The sequence below is a fragment of the Symphodus melops genome (assembly GCF_947650265.1).
Source record: "Symphodus melops genome assembly, chromosome: 3".
NCBI classification, from domain to species: Eukaryota; Metazoa; Chordata; class Actinopteri; order Labriformes; family Labridae; genus Symphodus; species Symphodus melops.
The window spans coordinates 2,302,077-2,328,323 of NC_136693.1; the positions used below are offsets into that span (position 1 = coordinate 2,302,077).

At 42.6% G+C, this 26,247-nt stretch overlaps 2 protein-coding genes across 2 annotated transcripts; both read right to left on the reverse strand.

Moving 5' to 3' along the window:
• Positions 1-12,534: 12,534 nt before the first annotated feature.
• LOC306821764 (hatching enzyme 1.2-like) lies at positions 12,535-15,202 on the reverse strand (the record flags this gene model as incomplete). Its single annotated transcript, XM_079340338.1, has 9 exons — positions 15,126-15,202; positions 14,682-14,709; positions 14,485-14,535; positions 14,197-14,331; positions 13,826-13,943; positions 13,233-13,411; positions 12,972-13,053; positions 12,695-12,838; positions 12,535-12,571 (listed from the first exon to the last, which is right to left on the reverse strand). Exons 1-9 carry the CDS (start codon positions 15,177-15,179, stop codon positions 12,535-12,537), a joined length of 828 nt encoding a protein of 275 aa, XP_079196464.1. The 5' UTR covers positions 15,180-15,202.
• A 3,072-nt stretch (positions 15,203-18,274) lies between these two features.
• Positions 18,275-25,738, reverse strand: LOC306821765 (protein NLRC3-like; the record flags this gene model as incomplete). Its single annotated transcript, XM_079340339.1, has 12 exons — positions 18,275-19,235; positions 19,704-19,750; positions 19,836-20,009; positions 20,311-20,484; positions 20,572-22,360; positions 22,568-22,796; positions 23,910-23,991; positions 24,605-24,721; positions 24,805-24,909; positions 24,991-25,098; positions 25,481-25,579; positions 25,659-25,738. 12 exons carry the CDS (start codon positions 25,736-25,738, stop codon positions 18,652-18,654), a joined length of 3,588 nt encoding a protein of 1,195 aa, XP_079196465.1. The 3' UTR covers positions 18,275-18,651.
• Positions 25,739-26,247: the final 509 nt, after the last annotated feature.

A 26,247-nucleotide genomic window follows, 5' to 3' on the forward strand; every position in this document is an offset into this window, starting at 1 on the left:
TTTCATTATGTGAAGGGAACAGTGACATGAAGAGTCTCAGGAGGCGTGACCTGAGGTGTGAACTTAGGAGGGAAAAAGGCCTTCAGAGCTCCTAGATAATGGAGTGAGGTATGCACACAGCCGCGGACCTGATAGGTCCTTATTAGCTTATTAAATAGGTGATTGTTCAGTGCTACTTGTTTGATGCAGTAGTTTGATAAGGATGCATCACTAGTGTAACGTGAGGGTCCGATATATGGTGGATGGATCGCTCTGCTTAGAAGAAACGAGGAGATGGAGTCCGATAACTTTTCAACAGCACTTTTACTTTTCTCCACAAGCTAGCTACCGCTGCTTCTCATAGCAACCACAAACACTTCCCCGTTACCCATCACATGACCCGTCCTTAGCCAATCAAAGGCGAGGATAATTAAACTCAAGAAACAGTAACAGTATTTTAAACTTAAATTTAAATGAATGAATTAACTGAGATATATGAATGTACTTCACTTTGAAATCTTACACTAGTTAGCTTCTGGTTCAACATCTGGATTATTCAGAGACATTTTCAAACATGTAAACGTTTAATTCAGTACAGAGATAAAAATATACTGCAGACCGGAGAGCAAGAGGTTTGGGGATGGAGGCCGAGTCAAGACCATTAACATCAATGAATAATAGGACTCGTGTCGCTCACGTAGACCACCACAACAACAGGAATCAATGTTAATCGTTATTTTAGAAAGACGAGTTTTCTTTCTAATTAAAGTCATGACGTGGAAAAATAGCCTCTCATTCACTCAAACAGATTGAGTGAAAATGCTTTTGATTCTGAGATGAGACCTTCAGGAAGCGGTTCTGTTGCTGGGATTGTGACAATGACTGACACAAGTTACACTAATTAAATCAGCTGCAGCTGAGTCTGTTTTAACAGAGTAGTTAAAAGTACAAACAAAGCTTTCCTAAGATCTTTACGGTATCCTTTCCTCCTTCAGTCAACGTGTGATATTAATCCAGCTCGAGTGCCTTTTGTACAACATAACCCATATCCTTAAAATGCTTTTTTTTAAATGTATATATATATTTTTTTTATTTAGTTTTTCAAAAAACCACAGAACAGAAAAATCCCAACGTCGCAGGATAAAACACACAAAGACAGAAACACTTGCAGCAAGACAAAACACAGTAAAGCAAGACACAAAAAACAAAAAAAACAATAGTTTATTAAAATGCTTTTAAAATGTTGATCAGTCTTCTGTCGCTCCAACACATTCACTTACCTGACATTAACAGTGAGATCGTTATCGGGCAGCCGGTGAAGAAAACATCACGTCAGACTGCAGAGCGGATTAGATTATGGGTCTGATTTATTCCGCTGGATTAGATGCAAAGGAATTAAACATGAATTATTACATTTGACTGAATTCAACTAATTATGGCAAGACAGTAAATTAAAGCCGCCTGAAAGAGCACAGCGGCATTTTATTAAATTACAGGCACGTGGTGACTCATCTCCTTCCATAAATCAGGAAAATGAGGAACAGAGTGAAAGAACTCAACCTTCTTAAGAACATTAAGAATATCGTTATAATATCTGTGTGTCCTCTTCAGAAGGAAGGTCTGCATGGAATTATTTTTGCTTCTTGTCTGTTGGGATTTTTTGGCTTAAGCGCTTTTTTTGTTGTTGTTGTTGTTGGGAATAATTTCCCAACTCATGTTGGAGCGTCTTGCAGCTCAGCAGGAGCATTTCAGTTTGACGACGTTAAAATTCCAACCGGGGAAAAAAGTTGCTGTATTTTGTGTTTCTGCGGCCTTCAACTTTTTCAGATTTGTAAATAGTCAATTAAGAACATGTGTTAGATTTAGTTTGAATCAACTTCATTGACACCTTGACAGTGATTGTGTTACGAGATCTTTCCATGCATGTAACGTTAATCATGTGGCGTTCCTCAGGGATCAATCTTTGCTCCTTTGATTTTTTTTTTTTTTTTTTTAATTTCTTAAATACACCCTCTTGGTCAGGAATTCTGTTATGCAGATGATAAACAACTTTACGCATCTGACCTAAAAAAAATAATGTTATTTATTCCCATGTAAATGTGTTTTTATCTTCTTTTAAGAACTTTGCAACGACATGCAGATCACCAAAATACAAGCTTTTCAAAATCTGGATAATGTTTTGGTTATTAAAGTTAAAGACAGCATTTCCACAACCTTCAGCGAGGTGATGTGGAATTACTGTCACCTGACGTCCCCGACGCTCAGCCACCTCCATCGGACTGTGTCATCCCGACAACCGCCGCCGTCCTCACTCATGCACGTCCTGCTCCGACGAAGAAGTGTGGACGATGGACGCAAGAAAAAGGAGAGGAGAAATCCTTCCTGCATAGTATCCCATATGATCTTCTGTAAAGCGTTTTGAGAGAACACTTGATATGAATTGATGCTTTATAAAAAAGAGTGATTGATTTATTGATGAATTAACTTCAAGACAAACAACATCTATTTATTACTCCAAACCTTTTTGTTGTTTTCATTTCAAGTGTTCAAATGTATCACGTCTTTTTGCTTTCTGTTCACTTTTTGTTGTCGATGTGTCAAATGCCATTCACTCACTTGTGGTCGTGTTATCTAACCGTTAAGGGAATTTGAAAAAGTGAAACAAAAAAAAAAAAAGAGGAAAAAGCCAAAGTTGATATTTCTCCATCACTGCCCTCCAAACTTTTTTTCTTTGTGGACTTTTTGTGGGTTTTTATCCGGGCTCAGCCAAAAACATTCCAACGACCAGCTCGTTCATAACTCTTCTTTCCAATTCTATTAGACATGAACCAAACACTTACCAACAATGTGACAGAAATCAAACATACCATGCTTTAAATAATATTCATTGGACCATCAATTCAGCTTTTGCTCGAGTCTACAGTTTGTGTCGCTTCAGTGAGGTTCCTCTTCAAGACGTGTTTGTCCGTGTGACAGCGCGACGGACGTTCTTTCACCACCGGGTCAACTTTGAGCATGAAAAATGTAAATAGATCTGGATGAATTTCAGAGCAGCAAATCCGACAAGTTCGGTGTCGCTCTTCTTCTGCAAACAAAAACATTTAAAACTACAATCAGTCATGCAGGTTGTACAGATGGAAATTATAATGGCATCACATTCAGCACTTAAGAAGGTCGAGAAACCTTCATTTCAAATGCAAGAAAGTGATCACACACACACACACACACACACACACACACACACACACACAGAGTTTTAACCTTGGTGTTAAGGGGCAAAAAAATGTCCCCTGACGGGAGGTGAGTCTCAACATGCACGCGGTGTCAGCGGCACTTAATTTATTACTGAACGGGTCCGTTAGCACAGATGGAGCTGGAGTAACTCTGCTTCTTGTTGCGTCAGCAGATTTTGCAAACTCCTCCTCCGGGGAGCGAGGATGCAGCGAGTGGGCCAAGAAGGGCCTGATGCGCCCCCGAGCACGCACGCTTCAGGCAGCTGGTTGGGGAAGACGAGAGACACAGAGCAGCGAGCTGGCTTTTGGTGATCAGAGTGGAATAGAAGAAGCCGGACACGCGGGTTAGGCAACAGCAGCAGCGGGCTGACATCCACCCTTCACCCAGTTAGTCGGCCCTCTGATTGGCTGACGATATAGGGTGGAGGTGGAGGAGCTGAGAGTGACCCCCTCCAAGAGGTGACCTACAGAGATCTTGATTAACACGTGCTGTAAGAGCTGAGGGTTCAATTCCCTGCTGTGTTGTTCAATACCTGCAACACGCGCCAACAGTAATAACAATGCTGCTGATGTGACCTCGAGCCCTTAACCCTGCAGAACAAGCACGCACTATGTAGTATTAAAACAAATGTTCACTTGCATCAAACGTTTGGGGATAATCATTGCAAAATGATCAGCCACCCACAACGAGTGGACAAAGTAGGCCGATGTTTAAACCGTGCTGATGATGCAAAGTCCAACGAAAAAGTACCATAAAGACGTCAGCAAGTGAGCTTTTATTTTGTAGATTCTGTGCTTTTATTGTGAAACATCTCTCCACTAATGCACGGCCACAGGTCCTGTTAGTGCATGTGTGTGTGTGAGAAACATGTCGCTCAATAGCAAAGTGCAAATTTAACTTTGAGGATTTGACCATACGTGTCCTATTTTGTTTTGTTTTATAGCCAAGCCTTGTCTGCTTGCTGCTGCTGCTGTTTTTTTAAGGCCAAAGTGTTTTTTGTTTTTTTGGGGGGTTTTTTTCACGTGTTTTTCATTTACACCAAAACCATCGTGCAGAACAGGTGGAAAACAGACCAAAAGCCTGATCGGATCCAAGGAGCTGGTTTACAGGAAATAAAAACCCCTCTTACATCAGGTCATGATCCAGATTGGGGTGAATGAACATTTCCAGTCCTTCTTCTCCTTGGATCAGGACCCATGAAGTTAAAACATGATATTATAATGAACTGGAGGAGTGTGAATTTTTTGTTTTCTATCTTTGGCATTTACTTCATTCTCACTCCCCCCCCCCCCCCCCCCCCCCCTTCAGCGACATACAAGTTTAAACAAATACAGCTAAGGGGGGTGTTCAGCTTATGGTGTGAAAGAAATAAAATAAAACAAAGGCACATCACACAGCGGCAGGAGGCATGCTGCTGCTTGTAATCAGTCCTCCGTGATGTAACCGAAGAACACAAATAAAGCCATAAATGCCTCAATGATATGTCATCCTCCCCTCTCTCTCCACTCATCTTCATCAAGACAAGCTGAACGACCTCCTCTTCCTCCTCTGGCTCACGAGCTGAAAAGCAAACTGAGCCTCTTTTCTAGACGTCGTCCGGCTTCCCGGTTTGACCCGGCGGCTTGAGATCAACAGCTTTGATACGTGAGGCGGTGTTTTGTTTTTTTTATCGACTCTTCCAAAGGAAACAGTGACGATCAAGATGTTATCTGACTCATCTAAACACTCTGATGTACCTGGGAAAAATACTCACCTGTGATTGGCTGTCACAAGTCTGTCAAGAGGGAATTTAGTTGTTTTTTTTTACCCGTTTCATTTTCAATCTAAATATTTAGAGGTCGTGCATGTTTTGGACTCGCTCCAGTAGATTTCCCCTGCACTCAGTCGTCTAACAGGAAGAAATGACTGAGTGATGTTTAAGGGAAAATGTGATCTTTGCATATCGGCTGAAAGTCTGAAAACATAGAAAAGATCTCTGTAGATGAGAATGTTTAAAAACAGTTCAGCCTAATCGTCGTCAGTGTTTCAACAGATATGATAACGAAACCTCCATTTTGAATATTTCCACTTGATGGCTGTCCGCACTAACCCGCCGTCACTTTCACCAACGCATTCATCACGTGCCATTCGGGCCCTTTCGGCGCACGGTATGTCAACCTACAGTGGCGTGGCTCTACAGCCGCAGCGATGGAAACACACGACCCCACGGCGCCTTCTGAAGTCAAATCCACTGTATGGCGTCCGACTGTTTTTTCCTGCTCCTCTGAGCTCTTTTCATCAACCAGCAATTACAAAATAAAAGCACAACAACAAAAAAAAAACGTTTTGAAATGCAAACCAGTGGGATTTAAAGTTTGCAATCAAAGATGTGATCCGTCGCAATGAACTCTTGAAATCCTGTTTTGATTAATGTTTTTGCGTCGTTTCAGATTTTAGCATCTTCAGTGATCAAACAACAAATATATTTAACACAATAAAACAAACAACATAAAACAGATCCAACGAGAGTGGATTCCAGATGTTCTGTATCCTGGCAGCTGTTGATGACATATATTAAGCTGTTGCTTAATAACACTAATGTCTTACTGTATTAATGATTTACTGTCATTAAATGTTTATGATTGTATCTTTGAAATAACACAGCACACCTGCAGCGTGACAGAGACCCTACCTGTCTGTGCGTGTTTTATCAATAATGGCGTTGTTGGTGGAGAGATTTACGGCGAACTGAGATCCATAAAAATCCTCCGATCTGTCACTCGCTGTTGTTTTAAAGCTGCAGCCAGCGCATACCTGGCGCCCGACCAGCTGCAGGTTCACACTCATCGTGACAAAACACGGCAGGAGTTTTTTGGGGTTTTATTGTGTTTTTGGCTCAGGTCGAGCTGGATCTGATTACAGGTGGAGAGGTGTGAACGCTCCACAACGTCACGGTGGAAAAAATCACGCTGCACGGTTCAGTAGAAACAATCACTCCTCCTTTATAAAGAAGCCGTCAATCAAAGAGATACTGGAAATTCCTGCAGTGACACACACACACACACACACACACACACACACACACACAAGAGCAGGTAGGATGATATGACTTACACTTTCCATCCTCTTCCCCCGTAACTGTGCTAAATGTTTCTTTGTGCTTATGATGGTTAAACGTTGTGATTTCCTTCTTCATGATTTGATGCTGTAAAAATAAAGTTTGATCGATTGAGATCGATTGAGAAACTACGAAGTCTTGGACAGATTTCAGGGCGGCTGCGGCTCAGCTGGTAGAGTCGGTCGTCTCTGAACCGACTCGACCTCCAGCTCCTGCAGCCAAACGTCCTACGTGTCCTTGGGCAAGACACCTCCTGTTGCTTCATCCCATCTGCATGAGATTTAATACTTAATACCACCAGTTTGTGAATGGATGGGTGCGACAGCTTCATCTAATTTAAATGCAAAGTGTGAAATGTAAAACTGGTAATGACATGGGCATAAATAGTTGTTGAAGAAAGCAGCCGTGCAGACTGTGAAGTGCAGATTGGAGCCAGTTTGTCCCCCCCCCCCCCCCCTCCCCCCCTCAGCACTCAGGGCCTCTCTGGTTCGAGGAGGTGATGCAAACCGTCCATCACTCATCTTGTCCTCCCCACACAGCAGAGCTTGCATAACAAGCCCCTCTACCCCCCAAAACCTTTGAGGGCGTCCTGTCAGTTTATCTGATCGATTTGTCACTATTTATATCTTCTCTGTAGAAACCGAACTGTTGTTGGGAAACAGCTGGCACATCGGTGCGTCATGTTCTGCTGTCTCAGCACAATGAATGTGGGGGTTAATGAAGCCTGTTGTAAAGGAGATGGAGGCGCTCCGACTTGCCTCGTGGTCAGTTTGTCCCCAGTCGCCTCTCTGATAACCATCATCCTCCTGCCGCTCCAAGTCTGAGCACACAGCTGGCTGTCTTTGCGTCCTGCTCCACCTGTCCGTGCGTCTCGTTTGCACACGTCAAAGTTAAGTGAACCTCGCTGGTAAAAAAAGGTTATAAAATGTCTTCCAACACAAATCTCCTCTGGTTCGAGTGTGAGGGGGAAAAAAAAGGAATTTGTTTTCCAGAAATATTCCCTCCATTTTTTTTTTTAGTTTGGCCTCCTAAAAGCTGAACATCATCTCCTCGAGGACGAGTGGAACCTCCTCGGACCTCTTTGGGGGAAAATAAGAGAACTTCGAGAACCGGCTTAATGGCCTCACTGCCGTGCTCTTAAAGCGCTTTTCTAGTCTTTTCTGACGACTCCAAGTGCTTTCACAGGTCACACCATCATGTCCGTTCACACGCTGATGCCAGAGGCTGCTTTAATATATGTCGAATAAAACTTTCCAGAAAGAGAAACGACAAAAACATTTGTAAGTAAAATTTTTCAATTTCCTTTTTTTTCTTTTTTTTTTGTAGTTTTAATGTAAAAATGGTCTGAATGGTCATTTAACAGGATTAGAGTGAATCATTATGTCATGTCCAATCCCTGCACAGTCTGTGGAGGAACATCGCCCCCTGCAGGTTAAAGACAGAAACTCTTCACATCAAACTGCTGCTTTTAATCAAATGTAACTAATTTATCTCTTTTAATTCTGTCTGTGATCTTATTTTAAGATTTTGAAAGTGTTGCATTACCCAGGCGACAGTTACCATGGTGATGAGAACAACGACGACGACGACAACAACAACAACAACACCATGGTGCTGCACTGTCTCAGAAACGTCTTGTTTATCATATCTGCAGTCTCTCACTGTTTGCCATTTCTGCTGCTTCGTTAAATGGGACGATTTTGCAACTTAAATCACTTGATCAGGATCGGATCTACAAAAAGACATCCTCGCTAAACGTCAGCGTTTACGGGACAACAGGAAACAAACACCAGCTGTGCTGATCACAGATCAGTCGAAGCGTTTCTGCCAGAGCTAAACAACTACGACAAATAATTACTGGATGCAAAGTTTTCCTCCTGAGCTCCCAAGCGGTCTCTTAACAAGATGCAGATTTGTTCTTCTAAATGGCTCTTATCAATCAGTTCGCTCGTCTCCTTTCTGCCAAATGATCACAAAGAACAGTGGAGGAGAACGATTCTCATTCTCGATTCTATTTCAAGATCACACGCGGGAATAATTCAGTGTTTATGATGCGAGGAACATGCCAAGTGTACACACTGGAAAAGCTGTTGTGTGTCTCCCTGCAGGCGATCCACCTCCTTCTCTAGAAACCACTCATCACCTCTCATCACTCTTTGTGCTGCGCTAACTCCTGTCTTTATCTGGTTTAATCACTTGAACTGAAGCAGATTGGGGAAAAACTTAACACATGCCTGCAACGTCCGCCTCCTCCTACATAATGATTTAAAGCTCGTTAAGTTGATCAGAGTTTGCTTTAAAAGAATCGTCACATCGCAGACGTGACTCTTGGTCAAAGCTGCAGGATTATTTTCATTCGATGCTTTTGCAGGCGGAGTCATTCTGAACTTCTCTGCGCGGGGCGTTTGAGGACACTTCGGTGTCCAACATTTGACGGTGTGCTGCCAAAAACAACAGTGATGATGTCAGCAAATCAAACTCAGAGGACAAACAGAAGAAAATGTGGATCTGTTATTTGATGCATGAGAAGAAACATTCTCGGTGTCCTTAAATGCACCACCGTTGAGACTTCTTAAATCACCCATGGAGCGCGGTACGGCAGAACCTGCAGAGGAGCTGAAGGGATGTGGCCCTGCTCAGCTGACACACCTGGACACCTGCCCAGGTGTGTCAGCAGTCACAGATAAGACTGATATGGTACACGCTGCAGCAGGATCGTATCAGTGTCGCACAGATCAGAGATAAGACGGGGGTCAAAGATCGTGCACGGAGCCTGCACTGAGACGAGGAAACACAAAGATTTTCACTTCAGCGTGTAAATCAGAGAGAAAACAGAAGAGCTTTTGTTTGTCCTCTGCAGCTCTCTGCAGCTCTACTGAAGGATCTGTCACACGATGCTTCCTCGTCTTCTATCTTATCTCTATTCTACCTTCTTATTTCCTTTCCTATTTCCTTGTGAGCTTTTTGAATTCCTCCTCTCCTTCTTTAACCCCCTTTTTTTCCTGTGTTGTCACCTCCTCTTTTTTCTGTAGCGGCCATCTTGTTTTCTGCCTTCACCTCCATGCTCCAGGCAGGATGTGAGGCAGAAACGAGGCTGCAGAAGTCACAGTATAATGTTTACGACAAATTCAATATGGCGGACAGAGCGAAGAACTTCAAGGCCATGATGACAGTTTTTGCTTTTGTGACAATACGATGTGAAAATAGACTGCTGAGCAGGGTAGAAACACCATCACCTCCAAGCATCACCTGCTGCGTTCACTCATCGACTCTACCTCGACCCCGTGGATATTTTTGGCCGAAGGAGTGCAAGAAAGTGGAGCCGATTGCCCATTGGTTATTCTGTTCACCCAATGTATGGAGGCTGTGTGCATCACAGTCATTTCTTTTTACATTTTTTCCAGTTCTTGTTCACTTTCTTTTCCCTCTCAACGTCAACATCCGACTTTCCTTTCCTTCTTTTTGGTCCCACTCCATCCTCTCTTCTTATCCCATCATATCCTTGGTTATCTACCCTTTCTTATTCCCTTTGTTTCTTCCCTTTCTTCCTCCTTTCCTTTTCTCTTACTTCTCTATTTTTCCTCTGGTACCTCCTCTTCTCCTTTCCTCATTCCTTGTCCTCACTTGAAGACGCACAAAACTAATCAGTGAGGCATGATAACGATTTATGACCTCTGACTTTTACAGCCCATCTCCTCGTTATTCAGGAGTCCTCGGGATGTCCCCTCTGGGAGCGTGTGGTCACCAGTACAGAAGGCTGTGGTTGAACTGGTGGAGTCCCAGTGGGACTGCGTGTGGGAGTCCAGCCAGGTGGAGCATCAGAACGAGCATCAGAACGAGCGTCCAACAGCGACAGCTGCAAACGTTCACTGTGTTGAAACTCTGGGACGGAGTTGGAGCCAGTAACCGTAGCAACCATGGCTTGTAGCATCAGCTTAAAAATACTGTGAATCACTTTTGGCCTCTTTCCGCCCTGCAGAGAGGAAAACCCACACATGTTGCAGACTCTGAAGTCCAGGTTCAGTTTTACCTTAAAGATAAAAAAGAAATAGCTTTGGAACAATAATTGTGACATGCATTAGGGATATATTTGGACATATTACAGCTCCATCACGCCGCAGCACTGACTGACAGGAGGTCGAGTCTGTCATCATGGCTGGATCAAAAATCCATCTTCAAGTCAGCTCAGTCAGTTGCAGCTTGGGGGACATCAGTCGCCGGGTTTGAACCTGACCAGTGGCTCCTCCCACACCCTCTCTCTCTCTCTCTCTCTCCCTTTAACCATGAGCTAAGTATAATAATAGGACTGTCGTCTCTGTGAACGGGGCCAGAGGCGTCACTCGTTTGGAATTTAATCATTATTGAACTGACATGTTGTACTGATGAATGAATGTATTTTGATATGTTTGCTACTGCATCAGAGCACTGCGAAGGCACATTTCCAACTGGAACAATAAAGCCCGTCTTAATCATCTGAACAGTCAATACAGAAACTGTTCGGGGCCCCCGATTGGCTGGAGCTTACAAACTTTAAACCACAGCTGTGGCTCAGTTTTGCAATGACAGAAAAACCTCCCTTAGCGGGGGGGGGGGGGGTCCATCTGACACAACTCCCTCTTTGCTAATACGTTTGTTAATGAGGTAAAATAAAGAGGAATTGTCTTTGTGCGAGTGAAAGCGTCGCAGACATAACGGGGATGAACGCTGGTTCGAGGGGCCCCTTATTAAGTTTCAAGAATCGCCGCTGCATGGTGGCGCCGATAGCGCAGCGGCAGCGCAGCGGCAGCGCGCGCACCATGTTGCGAGGCTTTGCTCCTCGCGCGGGCGGCCTGGGTTCGCGTCCGGCCTGTGGCCACTTTCCCGCATGTCTCTCCCCACTCTCTCCCTGTTTCCGACTCTATCCACTGTCCTATCAATAAAGGCAAAAAGGCCAAAAATAAACCTTAAAAAAAAAAAAAAGAATCGCCACTGCATGTGGCGTGCACACAAACCGCTGCGCCTCCTTTGACTTCTACTCTTGCAGTCCAGTATTTGATCTGAGGCTTTACTTGATATATGCTTTACATGTTGCTTAGTCTGATCTTTTTATTTGTCCTCGTTGACTTTAAATGGGTTTAGATTCTGCTACCTTTGAACTCTATTTTGCATTTTGAATTAGTTGTCATGGTAACTGACTGGCTGCTGTGGGAGCAGGAGACATGATTCAAACCCGGGTGAGTGGGGTCTCCTCGGTTATTATCATCGATTAATTGACTGATAGTTAAAAAGGAAAACACAACACAGCCTGAGTTTATCAGTTCAGCCAAAGTCCTCTGTGTGTGTGTGTGTGTGTGTGTGTGTGTGTGTGTGTGTGTGTGTGTGTGTGTGTGTGTGTGTGTGTGTGTGTGTGTGTGTTTCAGCATGTTTCATCACTTTTCTTATGCAATCACACTGCAAGCTCTCAGTCTGCAGATTGTAGAGAAACAGCTCCACCTGCTGGACGATGACAGTACTACACCAACACGAAGTAAGAACGTGTCAAATTGAAAGAATACTCACCAACATTAGTTTTTATTTTATAAACAAAAACAAAATGTAAAGTTTGTAATGTATAAGAGACACAAAGAAAATATGAATCCCATACACTCCTCCCCTTTAAGCCAACATCTACTATTTTTATATTTACATGAGTACCGTCAAGAATGAGAGACACAAAGTAGACAAGTAAGACAAAAGGTGCATACACCTGTGATAAAGGGAAGCAGCTGTTTAAACTGCATGACTGGAAATGAAATCACAAAGATCCAACGTGTAATCAAAGAGAGCGAGAGAAGAAGAGAGGGATCCTGAAAGTTTAGATTTTTTTAACAAACTCAGAGTGTGAGTGTGCGGAGCAGCTCAACACACACCGTCAGTGTAACTCCACCCATCTGTTACTGGTGTTTACACACAGATCGCACAGTTAGAGTAAAAATCATTCACTGATTGAAATAAATCAGTGTCTGCTTTACCCCCTTTACTTGCCCCCCAAACTCCCCCCCCCCCCCAACAACAACAACAACAACAACAACAACAACTGGATCTTTGATGAACAAAGTTTATTAAGTTTATATATTTTTTACAGTTCACATGGATTTCAGACTGATCAGAAAAGAAACATGAAAGTAATAATGAACTTTACTGCCTATAGTGGCTGAGTTGAATCTTAATGAGAGGTCTCTGTTGGTTGTGATGATCCGTAATCTCTACAAGCTGGACGGTCGGACCCTCCGGTAACTGGTTCTGTTGGGAAAAAAAACAACAATAACACCGTTATAAATTAAAACACAACACTTCCTTGTGTCACTCTCTCTTCTCGGGTGGTTACAGAAACTTGTGTAGATCATGTGTGACATGAATATTTACAGAATGATAAACGTGTACTCACAGCAGTAAAGCTTGTTGACACGATCGATGTCGTTTTGGCTCATTTTTGTGGCACGTCCGAACAAACGGTTGGGATTACCAATTGCAACCATGGTTGGCCGACCATTCCTGGAGAAGGCTTTACTGAAAAAACCAAACACACACAACCGCTTTAAAACACACACAAACCCTGAGTCATATCATTGGCTGGGTGTAGCTGCACATCACTCGTCCTCAGTTGTTCCTGACAGCTGTTCGTCACGTGACACACACTCACTTGCTGTACTGCATGATGGAGTCGAAGTCGTACGGAGTTGCAAGGTTGTTGGTCTGCTCCTTCTCAAAGTTTGATTCAAATCCTGCAGGAAGAGAAGACAGAACGAAACAATCACAACAACTTAAACTCCACAAAGTCAAAGTCTTCACTTATCCTGGTTATTTCCTCAAAAGAGTTCAGAAAATGCGATAAATATTCTTCTCTATCTCCATCTGATCGCCCATAAACCAGGTGTTTGAAACATGTTGATTATCATCGTACCTGATCGAATGTTCTGGAATTGGACGGAGACGTATTTGTCTCTGTCGGAGCGGACTTGTTCGTGGTGGAAGCCCAGAGCGTGGAGCACCTCGTGCTGCACCGTGTCCTCGTACAAACAACCTCTTCTGCTCAGAGAAACCGTCTGTCGTCTCCCCTGTCGGCCCAGGTAAGAGAAACACCTGAGGCATACACGGAGAAATGTCAGCTTAGTGAAAACACAAAACACATCTCCTGCCCTCTCCTGCTCTCCCTCACGTTTGTTTCTCCTTATTTATCTCTGGGTTTTTTTTAGATGTCTCAAAATGTAAACATTTGCCCTCGGTGCTGATTATTTGACATGGAGGGTCTGGCTTCGAATCCGACCTGTGGCTACTTTCCCACAAGTCATTCCATTTTAATTTGGACTGCAGTACACATTATGAACACTAGGTGTCAGAGTTACATATTGCTCCTTTAAGCAGTCAGTAAATTATCTATTAACAGCTATCGTTTAAAAGTGTCATTTCACTGAAGCCTTGGATGTGTGTGTGTGTGCCTGTGTGTGTGTGTGTGTGTGTGTGTGTGTGTGTGTGTGTGTGTGTGTGTGTCCATACCCATCTCTAGACTCGAAGCTGAGGTAATCCGTATGTCTTCTTCTCCACACAAAGCGGATGCAGGTGCTCTGGTGGAAGGCCAGCAGGCCTCTGATGATGATGTTTTTTTCTTCTGTGGCTGCAGAGCAAAAAAAATAAATAAAAAGGAAATAAGGATTTTTCTCTTTAAATCCTTGTTTTTAATGCTTATAGCTTTTCACATTTTCTTTAATAATTCAACATTGCTGTTTATTTTAGTTTGTGAAAAAATAATTAGCAGATTTTTTTCAAATGTATTCAAACTTTTCTTCTCTGTATATTTCCCCCTAGTCATTGAATACGTGCAATGACTAGTCCTTAGTTATCAGAGATGAAAGGTTGCTTAAACTTACAGTAGACGGACGAGATAGTGATGGGCATGTAGACATAGCCGTTGCTAGATTTAGGCCACTTGCAGCCAGCTCTTGTGCAGGGGTCGGCGTTCCTCTTTATATTTAGCAAAAGGTCTCCGTGCACCAGCCTCGTTGCTGCAAAACAACAAGTAAACAGACAAATATGAAACTCTAAATCAGCGAGCAAAATGTTTGAAATACTTAAAGCTCAGGATGCGATTTACAATAACGTTGTAATATGTCAACTACCCGTGTAAAAGAACGTTAAACCGAAGAGTTGAAACTTACCTGTGGCAGAGTTAGCTCCCTCGATGGTTTGAGAGACGTCTAAAGGAACTTCTGAAATCAAATAGAGAAAACATTATGTTAAAAACAATGAGCAGTAATTTAATTTGTTGATTTTCACAAGACAAATATCATTGGACAGAAAAAAAACAAAAACCTGAATTCAACTGTTTTTTACTCAAGTTTGAAACATGTCTCACCTTGCAGAGCATCGTCATCAATGGCCTGCTGCAAAGCACAATATCTTGTGTTAAATTATTTGCAAAAGTTTTTTGTTATTTATTTACAAGTTAAAGGCTAAATTATCCATCTTAAACAATACTTTAAGGGTCACATATTATTCTTAATAAACTGCAAAGGGTCTTTCTAACTCTAACGTGTGTCTCTAGTCTGTTCACGAGGGGGCGTGGCCAGACACAGCTCATTTACATATTTAAAGCTACAGACACAGAAACAGCCTGTTCTGAGCAGGGCTGAAATAGAGGGGTTTATAGACATGATCAAATACAGGATCAGAGTGGATTTACAACAACACACTTCACACACATGTTGAAGAGGAGCGAGGACACTGATTTCAACTGGTTGAGGAGAATATGTGTCAAAAAACAGCTGAATAATTAATATACAACAGGCGTCAGACTTACTGCTTGAACTGCACTTAGCGAGAGGAAGAGGAAGGCAATGAAAACCGGAGTCATGGTGATGATCGTCCTCGCAGATGAAACTTCAAACCTAAAGATACAATCAGAAACTGAACAATGGTCGGGTGGTTATGAACGGTCTGGTGCGATGTACGCTACGATTCAGCAAAGTGAGAAATCCAATCCAACGTCATGTGCTGTACAGAATAATAAATAAAATACATAACAGTCAACATGAGATTCAAAAACTACACATGAGAAGGTGAAGTGAGTTTACCTGTTGGAGCCGCAGTCTGATGCTGGATGCTGCAGGTGTTCAGCTCCTCGCTCTTTATAGGCTGCTCACAAGGTGTGTCGGATCTTTCGCCATCATCCGACCAGTCATCTGTCAAACAATGGATCAATGTTAAACTGCTTAAAGAGAATCTTTGAAGTGATTGTCATTTTCCTGGAAGGAAAATTACATCACGAGAAAGACAGGTAGGTTGCAGGTTTATCTGCTGTTTAGTAATAGTTTCGCAAAAGAAGAAATACTCATTGTGCAGAAAACAAACACAATCATTATTATATAACAATGTAAAAAAGACAGACAGAAGCCAAGATTAATTAGATTTTTGATTATTGTTAGGAGTTTGAATCCAAAACAGAACAATGTTTTTTATGATGCTCTGTAAAGTAACATGAAAGTATTAGTACAAATAAAAGCCTCACAAAGTCAAAGTCTTTAAAGTTATCATCAAGTCTTTAATCTTTACATTTTCCCAGGCATCAATTTCAACACATCCATCCAATCATTGAACAAATCCATCCCTCCATTCCAGTCCTTCATTTTCATTTATTTATTTATTTGAACAGGGGCAGCGTACAATATACATTAACCTTAGAAAGGAGAGATGCATTGTACCAGGTTGTAGCACTTGTGCTAATTTCCACCTGCAGTCCCTGGGCAGGCTGTTGTTAACCTACAGAGTATGTACACTACATACAGTCCTCCACCCTATACGACCGTAGAGGTCGTCTGTCATGTAATACGACCCATCGGAGGGTTTCCTAAATTAGCGCCCCCTACAGGTGAACGGAGAAATGCCAGTAAATCGTCACCCACCAAGGTAAGTGCTAATTAACTATTCTTTTGGGAAAAAAGGTTAGCTAACTTGGGCTAGGGTTAGGGGTCAAACGTCATTCGATGACGAACACACATTCACCGGATCAAGGTTATTTGTACGTTTGCGAGAGGTCGCTTCACTCTAAAAACGTAAACATGGGTCGTAATATGACGCTTGCACAAACGACCAGTGGAGTCGTATAGGTTGGAGGACAGGCTCCTCCATTCATCCATCCATCCGATAAAGCATGCATCCATCCATCATCAGCATATCCGTCCAGCCATGGTCAACGGACTTGAGCTCATATAACGCTTTTCTCGTCTTCTGACTACTCAAAGTGCTTCAGGTCACACCGACACATTCACACACTGATGGCTGCTGTCAGAAGTAACTTATCCCATTCATACACATTCATACGCCGCCAATAATGCAGCGCCAATGTCTTGTCCAACGACACATTGGGCACAGCTGCCGGTGCTCGAGGTCGAACCTCTGACCTTCCATTTTGAAGACGACCATGCTCAGCCAAAGCCGCCACTCCATCCATCCATCTAACTATGAGAGCCGTGTACATGAGAGGAGAAAAGTGACCGGGCAATCACATATTACTCCATCATCATCTGATGAAAACAAACCCTTTAGGTAATCCTGAAACAAATGGTCCTAGATTACTGCTGTTCTTATTTCGACAGACGTTGGACCTGTGCAATGAGGATGCAAAGCAACGTCAACAAAACAAGCGGATTAAAAGTCACTCGACTCAGGCGAAACCGTGTTTGGAAACACATTCTTGTGCCTCTTATATAACTGCATCAAACACTCAGCAGATGTCACCGAAAGGTTGAGTTTACTAGATTTTGTCACCGTACGAAACTCATCAATCATATCGTCAGCACAAAGACTCTGCGTGTGTTGAAATCAGAAGTTTGAGGATAAAGAGAGACTGAGGAAGCTTAGAAGCAGCGATGTGAGCTTATTGCATTTACATCTAAGCTCATATTTCATAATGTTACAGAAGGTCTCTACAAGGCTGCATAACACATCCACACATGCCAACACCCAGACATTGGACTAGAGTAATGACCCTCTGCACGCACCGCTCTGCCTTTTGTATCTTTGCCAAGAATATAAGTGTATACATTTATCAGGTGGTTTATCATGTGTTTTCAGTCATTTATAATATAATCATCCTGGTGCAGATAGATGAGTGAGAGGGGTCCTTATTAATCAGGGTGAGGGGAGTAAGTCTGTCCACTTTCCTTTTATATTTCTCAACCATTAAAAGCTGAAAAAGTCTAAAAGTTGATTTCAATCTGAAGGCACTGGATGCTCAGCTGTCATCTTGATTGTAATTCTTGAAAGTAGAACTCGTGATGTTTCATTAAATCAGTGAGGGAGAAAAAAAAAAAGATCCTGCTTCTCCTACCATGTTGGTTAAATTCAGTCTGAGTCGGACGTGCCACGATCGATGAAACAACACACTGGGTCATCATACTGTTACTCCTCAATTTAAAAACAAACACACATTCAGAAAAATATATAACACATCTATTTTCTTATTGGTGTAATAAATGTATTAACAGATACCTCAGCCAGTACACTGTCATGATTTTCTTAGATGGCAAAGTAAAGGATGGATGACTTATTAAATCTCTTATCATTACAGGTTTCGTCATGTGCATATTTTTAACCGTGAGCTCCCTCTGCTGTCCATTAGATGATTCTGCACCTCAGCATTTTTTCAGACCCTGCACTCTGTTGACCCCTGACCTCCAAAACACATATTTATCATTTATTTTAACAGCTTGATAATGTGTTTTCCAAATCATGTCATAGTTTTTTTCTGCTGTGTTGCAAGTAAGAATTTATCTGAGATCCCTTTTAGGCTTTTTTGTGTTTATTTTTGTGGACAGATGAAGAAAGGCTTGTTTGACATTTCTGCACAATGGATGAAGGAAAGACAGAGACTCTGCAGGTTTTATGTTTTGGCATCTGCCCACAGCAGCGTTTAATATATTTTCATATACAAAATATGTTTTATTCACCACTAAATACACATCTCAGGTGACCTCATTTCCTATGCTGGACCCACACAGTGAAAGCAGAACCAAGAGCTGATTCCCCAACTTTAGGGACTTTTCTTACTGATTGCACCTATGCAAACCAAACGTGTGTGCTCCTCTTCATATCAGGAAACATAAACAAGAGAAGCTCTGACATCCAAACATATGAGACATGACATGATATGAGACATTTGTGAGCTTTAATTTCACATCATATGGGATTCACAGTATGAGTTTACATACAATCATACAGTGTGTGCTCGGCCTAAGTGATGAGGACTAACGATTCAATCAGCAGGCTGTCGACTGACTTCAGCTCAGGCGGGTAACTTCAGTGTCCTGACTGTGCAAAGCTCGATTTCATTCTTCTGCGGGTGTCAGATAAACCGAGGCTGGTGATAACTTCGAGTCATTGACCAACTCAAGCATCCGTCCAAACCCAAAGGCAGGGTAGAGAGGTTCTGTGAACGTAGACTGGAAGGTGTGGAGGTGGATCGGTCTGGCTGAGGAGACTACGGATGGGAGACAGAAGAAGGACAGAATGCCAGCAGGCCAGTCCAGATAAACTGCTACCCTGTTAGAACAAGAGACCTGGGGTTTCGTTATCTCTGTTGCTGTGTTGTTGTGCCAGGCCGTGTAACTTTGAGGGGAGCAGACCAGACTCCAGGACTTCTCGTTCCACCCAATGCAGCAGTCGTCACCATCTCCGCTTCGCTTGATGCCACTGTAAGTCACGCCGATGTTTACCCTTCCGTTCCACTTGACCTCCCAATAACAACGTCCAGTGAGGCCTTGATCACACAGCAGCTGTTTCCAGATGTCAAATTTGTCTGGATGATCAAGATGCAGCAGCTTTTCTCTGACCAACATCACTCCTCTGTTGTCATCAGAAAGCAAGAGGTTCTTGTTTGCTGTGATTGGGTCCAATGTCAGCTCAACGAAGTCTGATGGAGGAAACAAGAAACAAATTGGTATCCTAATAATCCTCAACCTTTACAGGTATTTAGTAAAAATTAAAAGTCAATATTTGTCGGTATAATTAAGTATGGGAATGTCATCTCTGATTTTTTTTTTTGTATTGATTTAAAAGGATTAAATTACAATGATTGGATTCTCAATTTACCTCTGATTTTTCAAAGCTGTTAATTTTAAGATAACTGCCTCCTGGTTGTTTTTATTCAGTCTAAAATGAGATTGATACTTAAAGATCAACTTGTAAACAACGTTTCGGTGTTCGGCCTTCCCCAGTAAGAATACATCAAATATGAAACGTCATCCTTCCCACCACAAACACTTTGTTTATGTCTGTCCTCTGACGGACCTATTTGCCTGTTTGTGGGAAATAGATGTTCAAAGGTTTGTTATTGGCTTTTAATGAAATCAAGGACGTAGGAAAGTTCACTGTGACTTACATCGAAGGGGTGACGGCTTCAGCCGACACTTTCCACAATGATCGATCCTGTGGAAGAGATGAAGAACGTAAATGAAGTACAATGAAGGAAGAAACACTTTAACACTACGTGTAATCATGTTGGGTACACTACTTTAGAGTTTGCAGCTTCCACCGTTGGTCATCCATTCCCGCACGGAGCAGCTTCACTCCTGAGTCTCCAGGATGATTGAAGCTCAGGTCCAGCTCTTTGAGAGAGGACGGGTTGGAGTTCAGAGCGTTGGCCAGAAAAGTGCAGCCTTTCTCTGTGACCAGACAACCTGAGAGGCTGCAAATACACAAACAAAGGGTCACACGTGTCAGAAGTCATGTGCAGTTTGGAGACAGAGTTTAGGGGGGATGCCCTCTGTCAAGGTCAAATGTTGGTTTGACCCATTTAACTGCCCACTTGTCTCCGTAGTGTAACCTTATTGCTCTTCATACTAAATCCACAGTTTTCTAGAGGATCTGTGTCCACAATGAAAACAATGCCAGGGACACGGTCAATTAACTGTACTGATGTCTTCATGTGAAGGTTACAGATGAAAATGCTTTAATTTAGTCTTTATCTGAAAAACAAAAGGACCTACATGAGAATCTCCAATCTACAGTGAGGGCTCTTCAGTCCAGCTGAGAGGAACTCGACTCCTTTATCTTGCAGCTCATTGTTACTCAGGTCTAGCTTCGTCAGAGGAGAGTTCATGGCAGATAAAACTGGGGTCAAAGCTTCACAGCTTCTCCATGACAGGTTACAGCTACTCAGCCTGAAAAGCAGAAAGAGAAAAATGTGATTCGAGTGATTCCTCGTTCTCTGTAGTTTTATTTATGAGGCTTTATTTGCATATACGTACACAGAGGTTTTGAAGGCTTTGACCAGTGGCAGCAGCCTCAGAAGTCCCGCCTCTGAAGTAGAGAATTGCCTCAAGTCGATTTCATCAAGATCTTTTTGTGACGACAGTAAGATGAAAGTGAGCGCCGAGCACTGAGCAGGAGAGAGTTTGTCTTTAGAGTGACTTCCACATCTCAGGTATTGTTGCATCTCCTCGACCAGAGATTGGTCGTTCAGCTCATTCAGACAGTGGAACAAATTGATGCTCTTCTCCGGGGGGGAAGGATTGTCCTGGATCTTCTTCTTGATGTACAGGACCGTGTCCTGCGCTGTGCTTGCGGTCTTTCTCAGCAGGCCTCTCAGCAGCGTCTGATTGCTCTCCAGTGAAAGTCCCAAAAGGAAGCGGACAAACAGGTCCAGGTGTCCATTTGGACTCTGCAAAGCCCTGTCCACTGCGCTCTTGTAGAACAGTTTAAAGCAAGACCTGTGCATCGGCAGAGGCTGTATCGGGGCGAACTGTTTTTTTCTCAGGAGGTCTACGCCTTGGTTCATGAACGTCAAAGAGACATGAAGTGCTGCCAGAAACTCCTGAATGCTCAGATGCACAAAACTAAACACCTTGTCCTGGCTTGGCCCTTCTTTGAGGATCTCTGTGAATAGTCCCGAGTAGACTGAGGCAGCCTGTATGTCTATTCCACACTCTTGTAGGTCTGCCTCATAGAAGATCAGGTTTCCTTTTTCCAGCTGCTCGAAAGCCAGTTTCCCCAGAGTGAGAATGGTCTTCTTGGACGTCGTGTTCCAGACTGAATCTGCCGATGCATCGATGTGATACTTGACGTTCCCTTTTTTGGTCTGAACCACCAGGAAGTGGATGTACATTTCGGTCAGGGTCTTGGGGAGTTCTCCCATCTCTCGGTTTTTCAAAAGGTCATCTAAAACGGCAGCGTTGATCCAGCAGAAGACTGGGATGTAGCACAGGTTGTGGAGGTTTCGTGATGTCTTGATGTGGGAGATGACTCTGCTGGCCTGCGCTTCATCTCTGAACTTCTTCCTGAAGTACTCTTCCTTCTGGGGGTCGTTGAACCCTTTCACTTCTGTCACCATGTCAATGCATTCAGGGGGGATCTGATTGGCTGCTGCTGGCCGTGTCGTTATCCAGACGTGGGCAGAGGGGAGCAGATTCCCTCTGATGAGATTTGTCAGCAGCACTTCGATTGAAGCTGGCTCGGCGACATCAGTTATGAGCTCATTGTTGTGGAAGTCCAGAGGAAGCACACACTCGTCCAGACCATCGAGGATGAACACGACATTGAACTCGTTGAATCTGCGGATTCCTGCTTCTTTGGTGGCGGTAAAAACGTGATGAAGAAGTTCCACTAAACTGAACTTCCTCTTTTTCAGCAGATTCAGCTCTCGGAATTTAAATGGAAATATGAACTGAATATTTCTGTTGGCTTTGTCTTCAGCCCAGTCCAGGATGAACTTCTGCGTCAGGACTGTTTTTCCGATGCCAGCCACTCCCTTTGTGACCACAGTTCTGACCGGTGCAGCTCGCTCAGGTGAAAGTCCAAATAAGTCCTCACATCTTATGATTTTCTCTGAACTCGCTGGTCTTTGTAAAACTGCTTCGACCTGCCTGACCTCGTGCTGATCATTGATCTCTCTGTTATCTCCCTCTGTGATGCTCAGCTCTGTGTAGATCTGATTTATGAGTGTCGGGTTTCCTGCTTTTGGTACCCCCTCAAACAGATACTGAAAGTTCCTCTTCAGTCTTGACTTCAGCTGACGTTGACAAATCACTGCGTTCATTTCTGAGGAAAAAAATTAGCCAGCGAATGTTCAGATAAATGTATGAAATATGATCCCATTTTCAGGAATAAATACATTTCTCAATCCTCTGGTTTTGTATAAAAGATTTACAATATTTCCACCAATCATATGAAGTCCCCATGAGACACGTTGTCCATCTTGATATATAAGCCACAGATAAACCCAAAAATGATAGTGAGCTAACTTACTGCTCTGCAGAGAGTCAGCCAGGGTCTCCTGCTTCATTCTCCTCAGGAAACTCAGAGCGATCTTCTGAAGAGCCTCTTTGTCGCGTCTCGTTTGAGCTCCTTCTTCTTCTTCACGGAGCAAGTCGTCGCCTTCATCCTCGTTTAGCTTCCTGAAACGTTCTGCATCCAGAACGTTCATCAACGCTCTCAGCTCGTTCTTCACGAACGTTATAATATTCTCCTCGAGAAGCTGGATGAGGAAAAGCAAATTAGTTTTTTATTTATACGTTGATAAAATGATGAGCTTCTTCCTGTAAAACCTGAAATATAAAGACTCGTCGGTGTGTCATTGTGTCATAAGACAACGTGCTTCCCTTCCCAAAATGTAAAGATGAAGAGAAAGACTGAAGTCCGCTCCCCAGAAGCTGCTCCAATGAACTTTTAATGGGAATGAACAAGTGAATATCCACACCTCCACACATATTCATCCCGGAGGTCACCTGACAGGCCGTGTCTATCACATGTGGTAATCATTCCCATTAAAAGGTCCATTGGAGCAGCTTCTGGTGTGTGGACTCCGTCGATCTCTGTCTTTGGATGTTTTTCGTCCAGCACCTTCTCGTTCCTGGATGTGCGTGCTGTTTGATTTTTTTTTTTTAAGTTTTCGACATGGGCGTATCATTTTCCTTACACAGGGACATTTCTCTGTTTCAACATGTGATATGTTGTCTTTGTGCTATTTCCCATGAACTGTGAGCTTTTCAATATTTTGGAAAATCATCCACATTTTACAGAGATATTTTTCTGGAATATCTCTCTGACTGCAGCCATGTTGTGAGCGACATCCTTTAAAGTAAGAGGAGTTTCTGGTGTGCTGAACAACATGGGTTGTTTATCAGTCGATGGTAAACAGATTCACATGTGACACTGGGAGGAGATCACAAAACCGGTTCATTAACGTGTCAAGTCTGGTATTTAAAAAATGACTTGGTAGATTGCCAGTAGGGATTAGAGGAGATCAAACAGGTTCTGTGAAGGGGAATTTTCAAGAGGGAAGACCTGAAAAAACCTCTGTGAGGGCTTTTCAGCAGGTTGTGATTCCTTTTTATGACCGAATATGAGCATCAGTGACTTTACTGACTATTTCTATACAGCACTGTTTGTTATTGTCTCAAACTGCTCGCACAGAGTAGGTTAAAGACGGAACAATAACAGCAAGCTCAAGGAAGCACTGTTTTTTTTTTTTACATATAAGAACATATTCCCAGTGAGCGTGGCTAATCATAACATCACGACCATGGATCTGTACACATAGAAATCCATCTCAATACACAAAGGTCATGTGGTGTAATGTGGTACATACTGTGAAAATGGAGTCCATGCTTGTTTGATTGTTCAGGGAAGGACGTCGCTCACTGATAACCTCTGCTCTCTTCCTGTGAGGTCTGCAGAAAACACGACTGTAATGTTAAAGACGTGATTCCCGCCATCAATTATCTTTACAGACATTCCAGCTCATCTCCACATTCAGATGAACTCGCTTTTCTTAGAAGGCTAGGAGGAAATGATTACAGGGTTACGGTAAAATGTTGAACGTAAAATCTGCCAGTAACTAAAGTTAAAAAAAAAATAAATGCAGCTATTTCCTTAAGTGACGTCCTCAGACACGTGTTAATAATTCAGGTTTTACCTGTGATGGAGATGGTTTAATTTTCAAGTCATTGACTAGAGATTTATTACAAGTAGAATCCCTGCACTTTAAATGTTAGGTGAGTCAAATATTTTTAAGTCTAATCATGACCTTTAAATATGGAAAATAAAAGACGTCAGTGCAATAAAAAAACAACAACATGACATCTGTGGTTGATGTGACGTCGAAACTACAACTGGTAAATATCTTAACAAGGATTAATCTGCTGGTCATTTAGGGCAGAAATCAGCTGATTGTTTGGGTTTATACAAAGAATCAAAGAATAAAGAAAAAGCCCACAGATACCAAACATGCTCCAGCGAAGGTACAGGTGTTCATCATGAAGGTCAGTAGACTTAAATCCTCACCTTGGCTTTAATCTCGACCAATCCACTCTGAACTCAATGGGTTCACTTCTAAAGCGTGTGCTCCTCCTGGACACGGGGCTGGGTCCAGGTGAGTCTGGTCTCTCCGGCTTCGGTTGGCTTCAAGTCCAAAAACAACATTAAGACGAATTAATGTTTTTTTGAAAATGAATTATGATTCCAAGGATTTTATATATACTCACATTTGTTCTCCATTTTCGAAATCAATCGGCTCAAACATGGACCAGTCGCTCTTCATGGACACACAGGTGGGTCCAGGTGAGTCTGGTCTCTCCGGCTTCGGTTGGCTTCAAGAAAAAAAACAACATTAAGACGAATTAATGTTTTTTTGAAAATGAATTATGATTCCAAGGATTTTATATACTCACATTTGTTCTCCATTTTCGAAATCAATCGGCTCAAACATGGACCAGTCGCTCTTCATGGACACACAGGTGGGTCCAGGTGAGTCCGGTCTCCTCTCTGACTCAGCAGGGCTACAACCAGATAAAAACACCAGGTATGACTCGACATAACACACCAAATCAAAACAAGTGAGTCTGACCTGATAAGATAAGTCTGATAAGATATTAACCACTTGCTGTCTGAAGATTAAACATGAAAGAAAACAGTTTCTCACTCAATTCTGAATTAAATCGTGCTGCCTATCTTTGAATCATTAAAATTGTACATTATATGTTTTGATGTGATTGTGATTTTTATACAGCACAAGAGTTCATCAGTCTTTCAGTTCAGACTGTTTGTAATCAGGACAGTTATCTGAATCCTGTTCTTAAAGAGCACCTGATTCCTCTACATCTTTCAACCTTTTTTTTTCTTCTAGTAAAAAATGCAGATGGTTCCTCATTGTCTACTTACGTGTTCTTGTCAGACGGTCCATCGTTGTAAAGAATCGACTCATACGAGTTCCTCTTCATAGTGGGTCCAGGTGGATCCGGTCTCCACGGCTTCATGACGCTTCAACACGACACACACAGAAGTTAAAGTTGCAGCTGAGCTTTGAGAGAACGAACAGTCTGAGAAGTTGAAATCTCACCTGTCAGCTTTGGTCTGGTGTTCATGATGAGTATTGTAAGAGGTGCAGACTCCATCCTCGGTCTCCTCAGACGAGTTCATAGTCGACAGTGCAGCTTTAAACAAACAGAAAGATTTATCTTTAAAATATATTTACAATCACAGTAGGTCTGTGGTAAAAAGTTCAGCTTTCTTTTTATTATAGGTGAGGATACTTACCTCCTGAAGTCCGACGCAGATCAAGAGGGAAAATAGGCGACTCCTCAGTCTTTGTCTGTTCCTGTCACGGTGTCTTTAGTCTCAGAGGCGTGGCTAGATCAGTAACTGGAACTAAAATAGGTCATACTGTATGTCAGATTTCCACATTTACTGGGTGTGACATCAGCCTGTTATAAAAACATTCAAACATTCAAAATATAATTAAACCTGGGATACAGACACTTTTTAACTGGATTAGACCAAAGCTTTTCTTTTCACCAGTCAATCCTTCACATTAATTATGGAGCTGAATCCCAGATTGAAGAGCATTAAATGCCTCTGGATATCACTTTGGTGTCATCTATCTGTTGCTGCTACTTTAATTGAGTGTAGAGCTGTCTTGTACGTTAAAA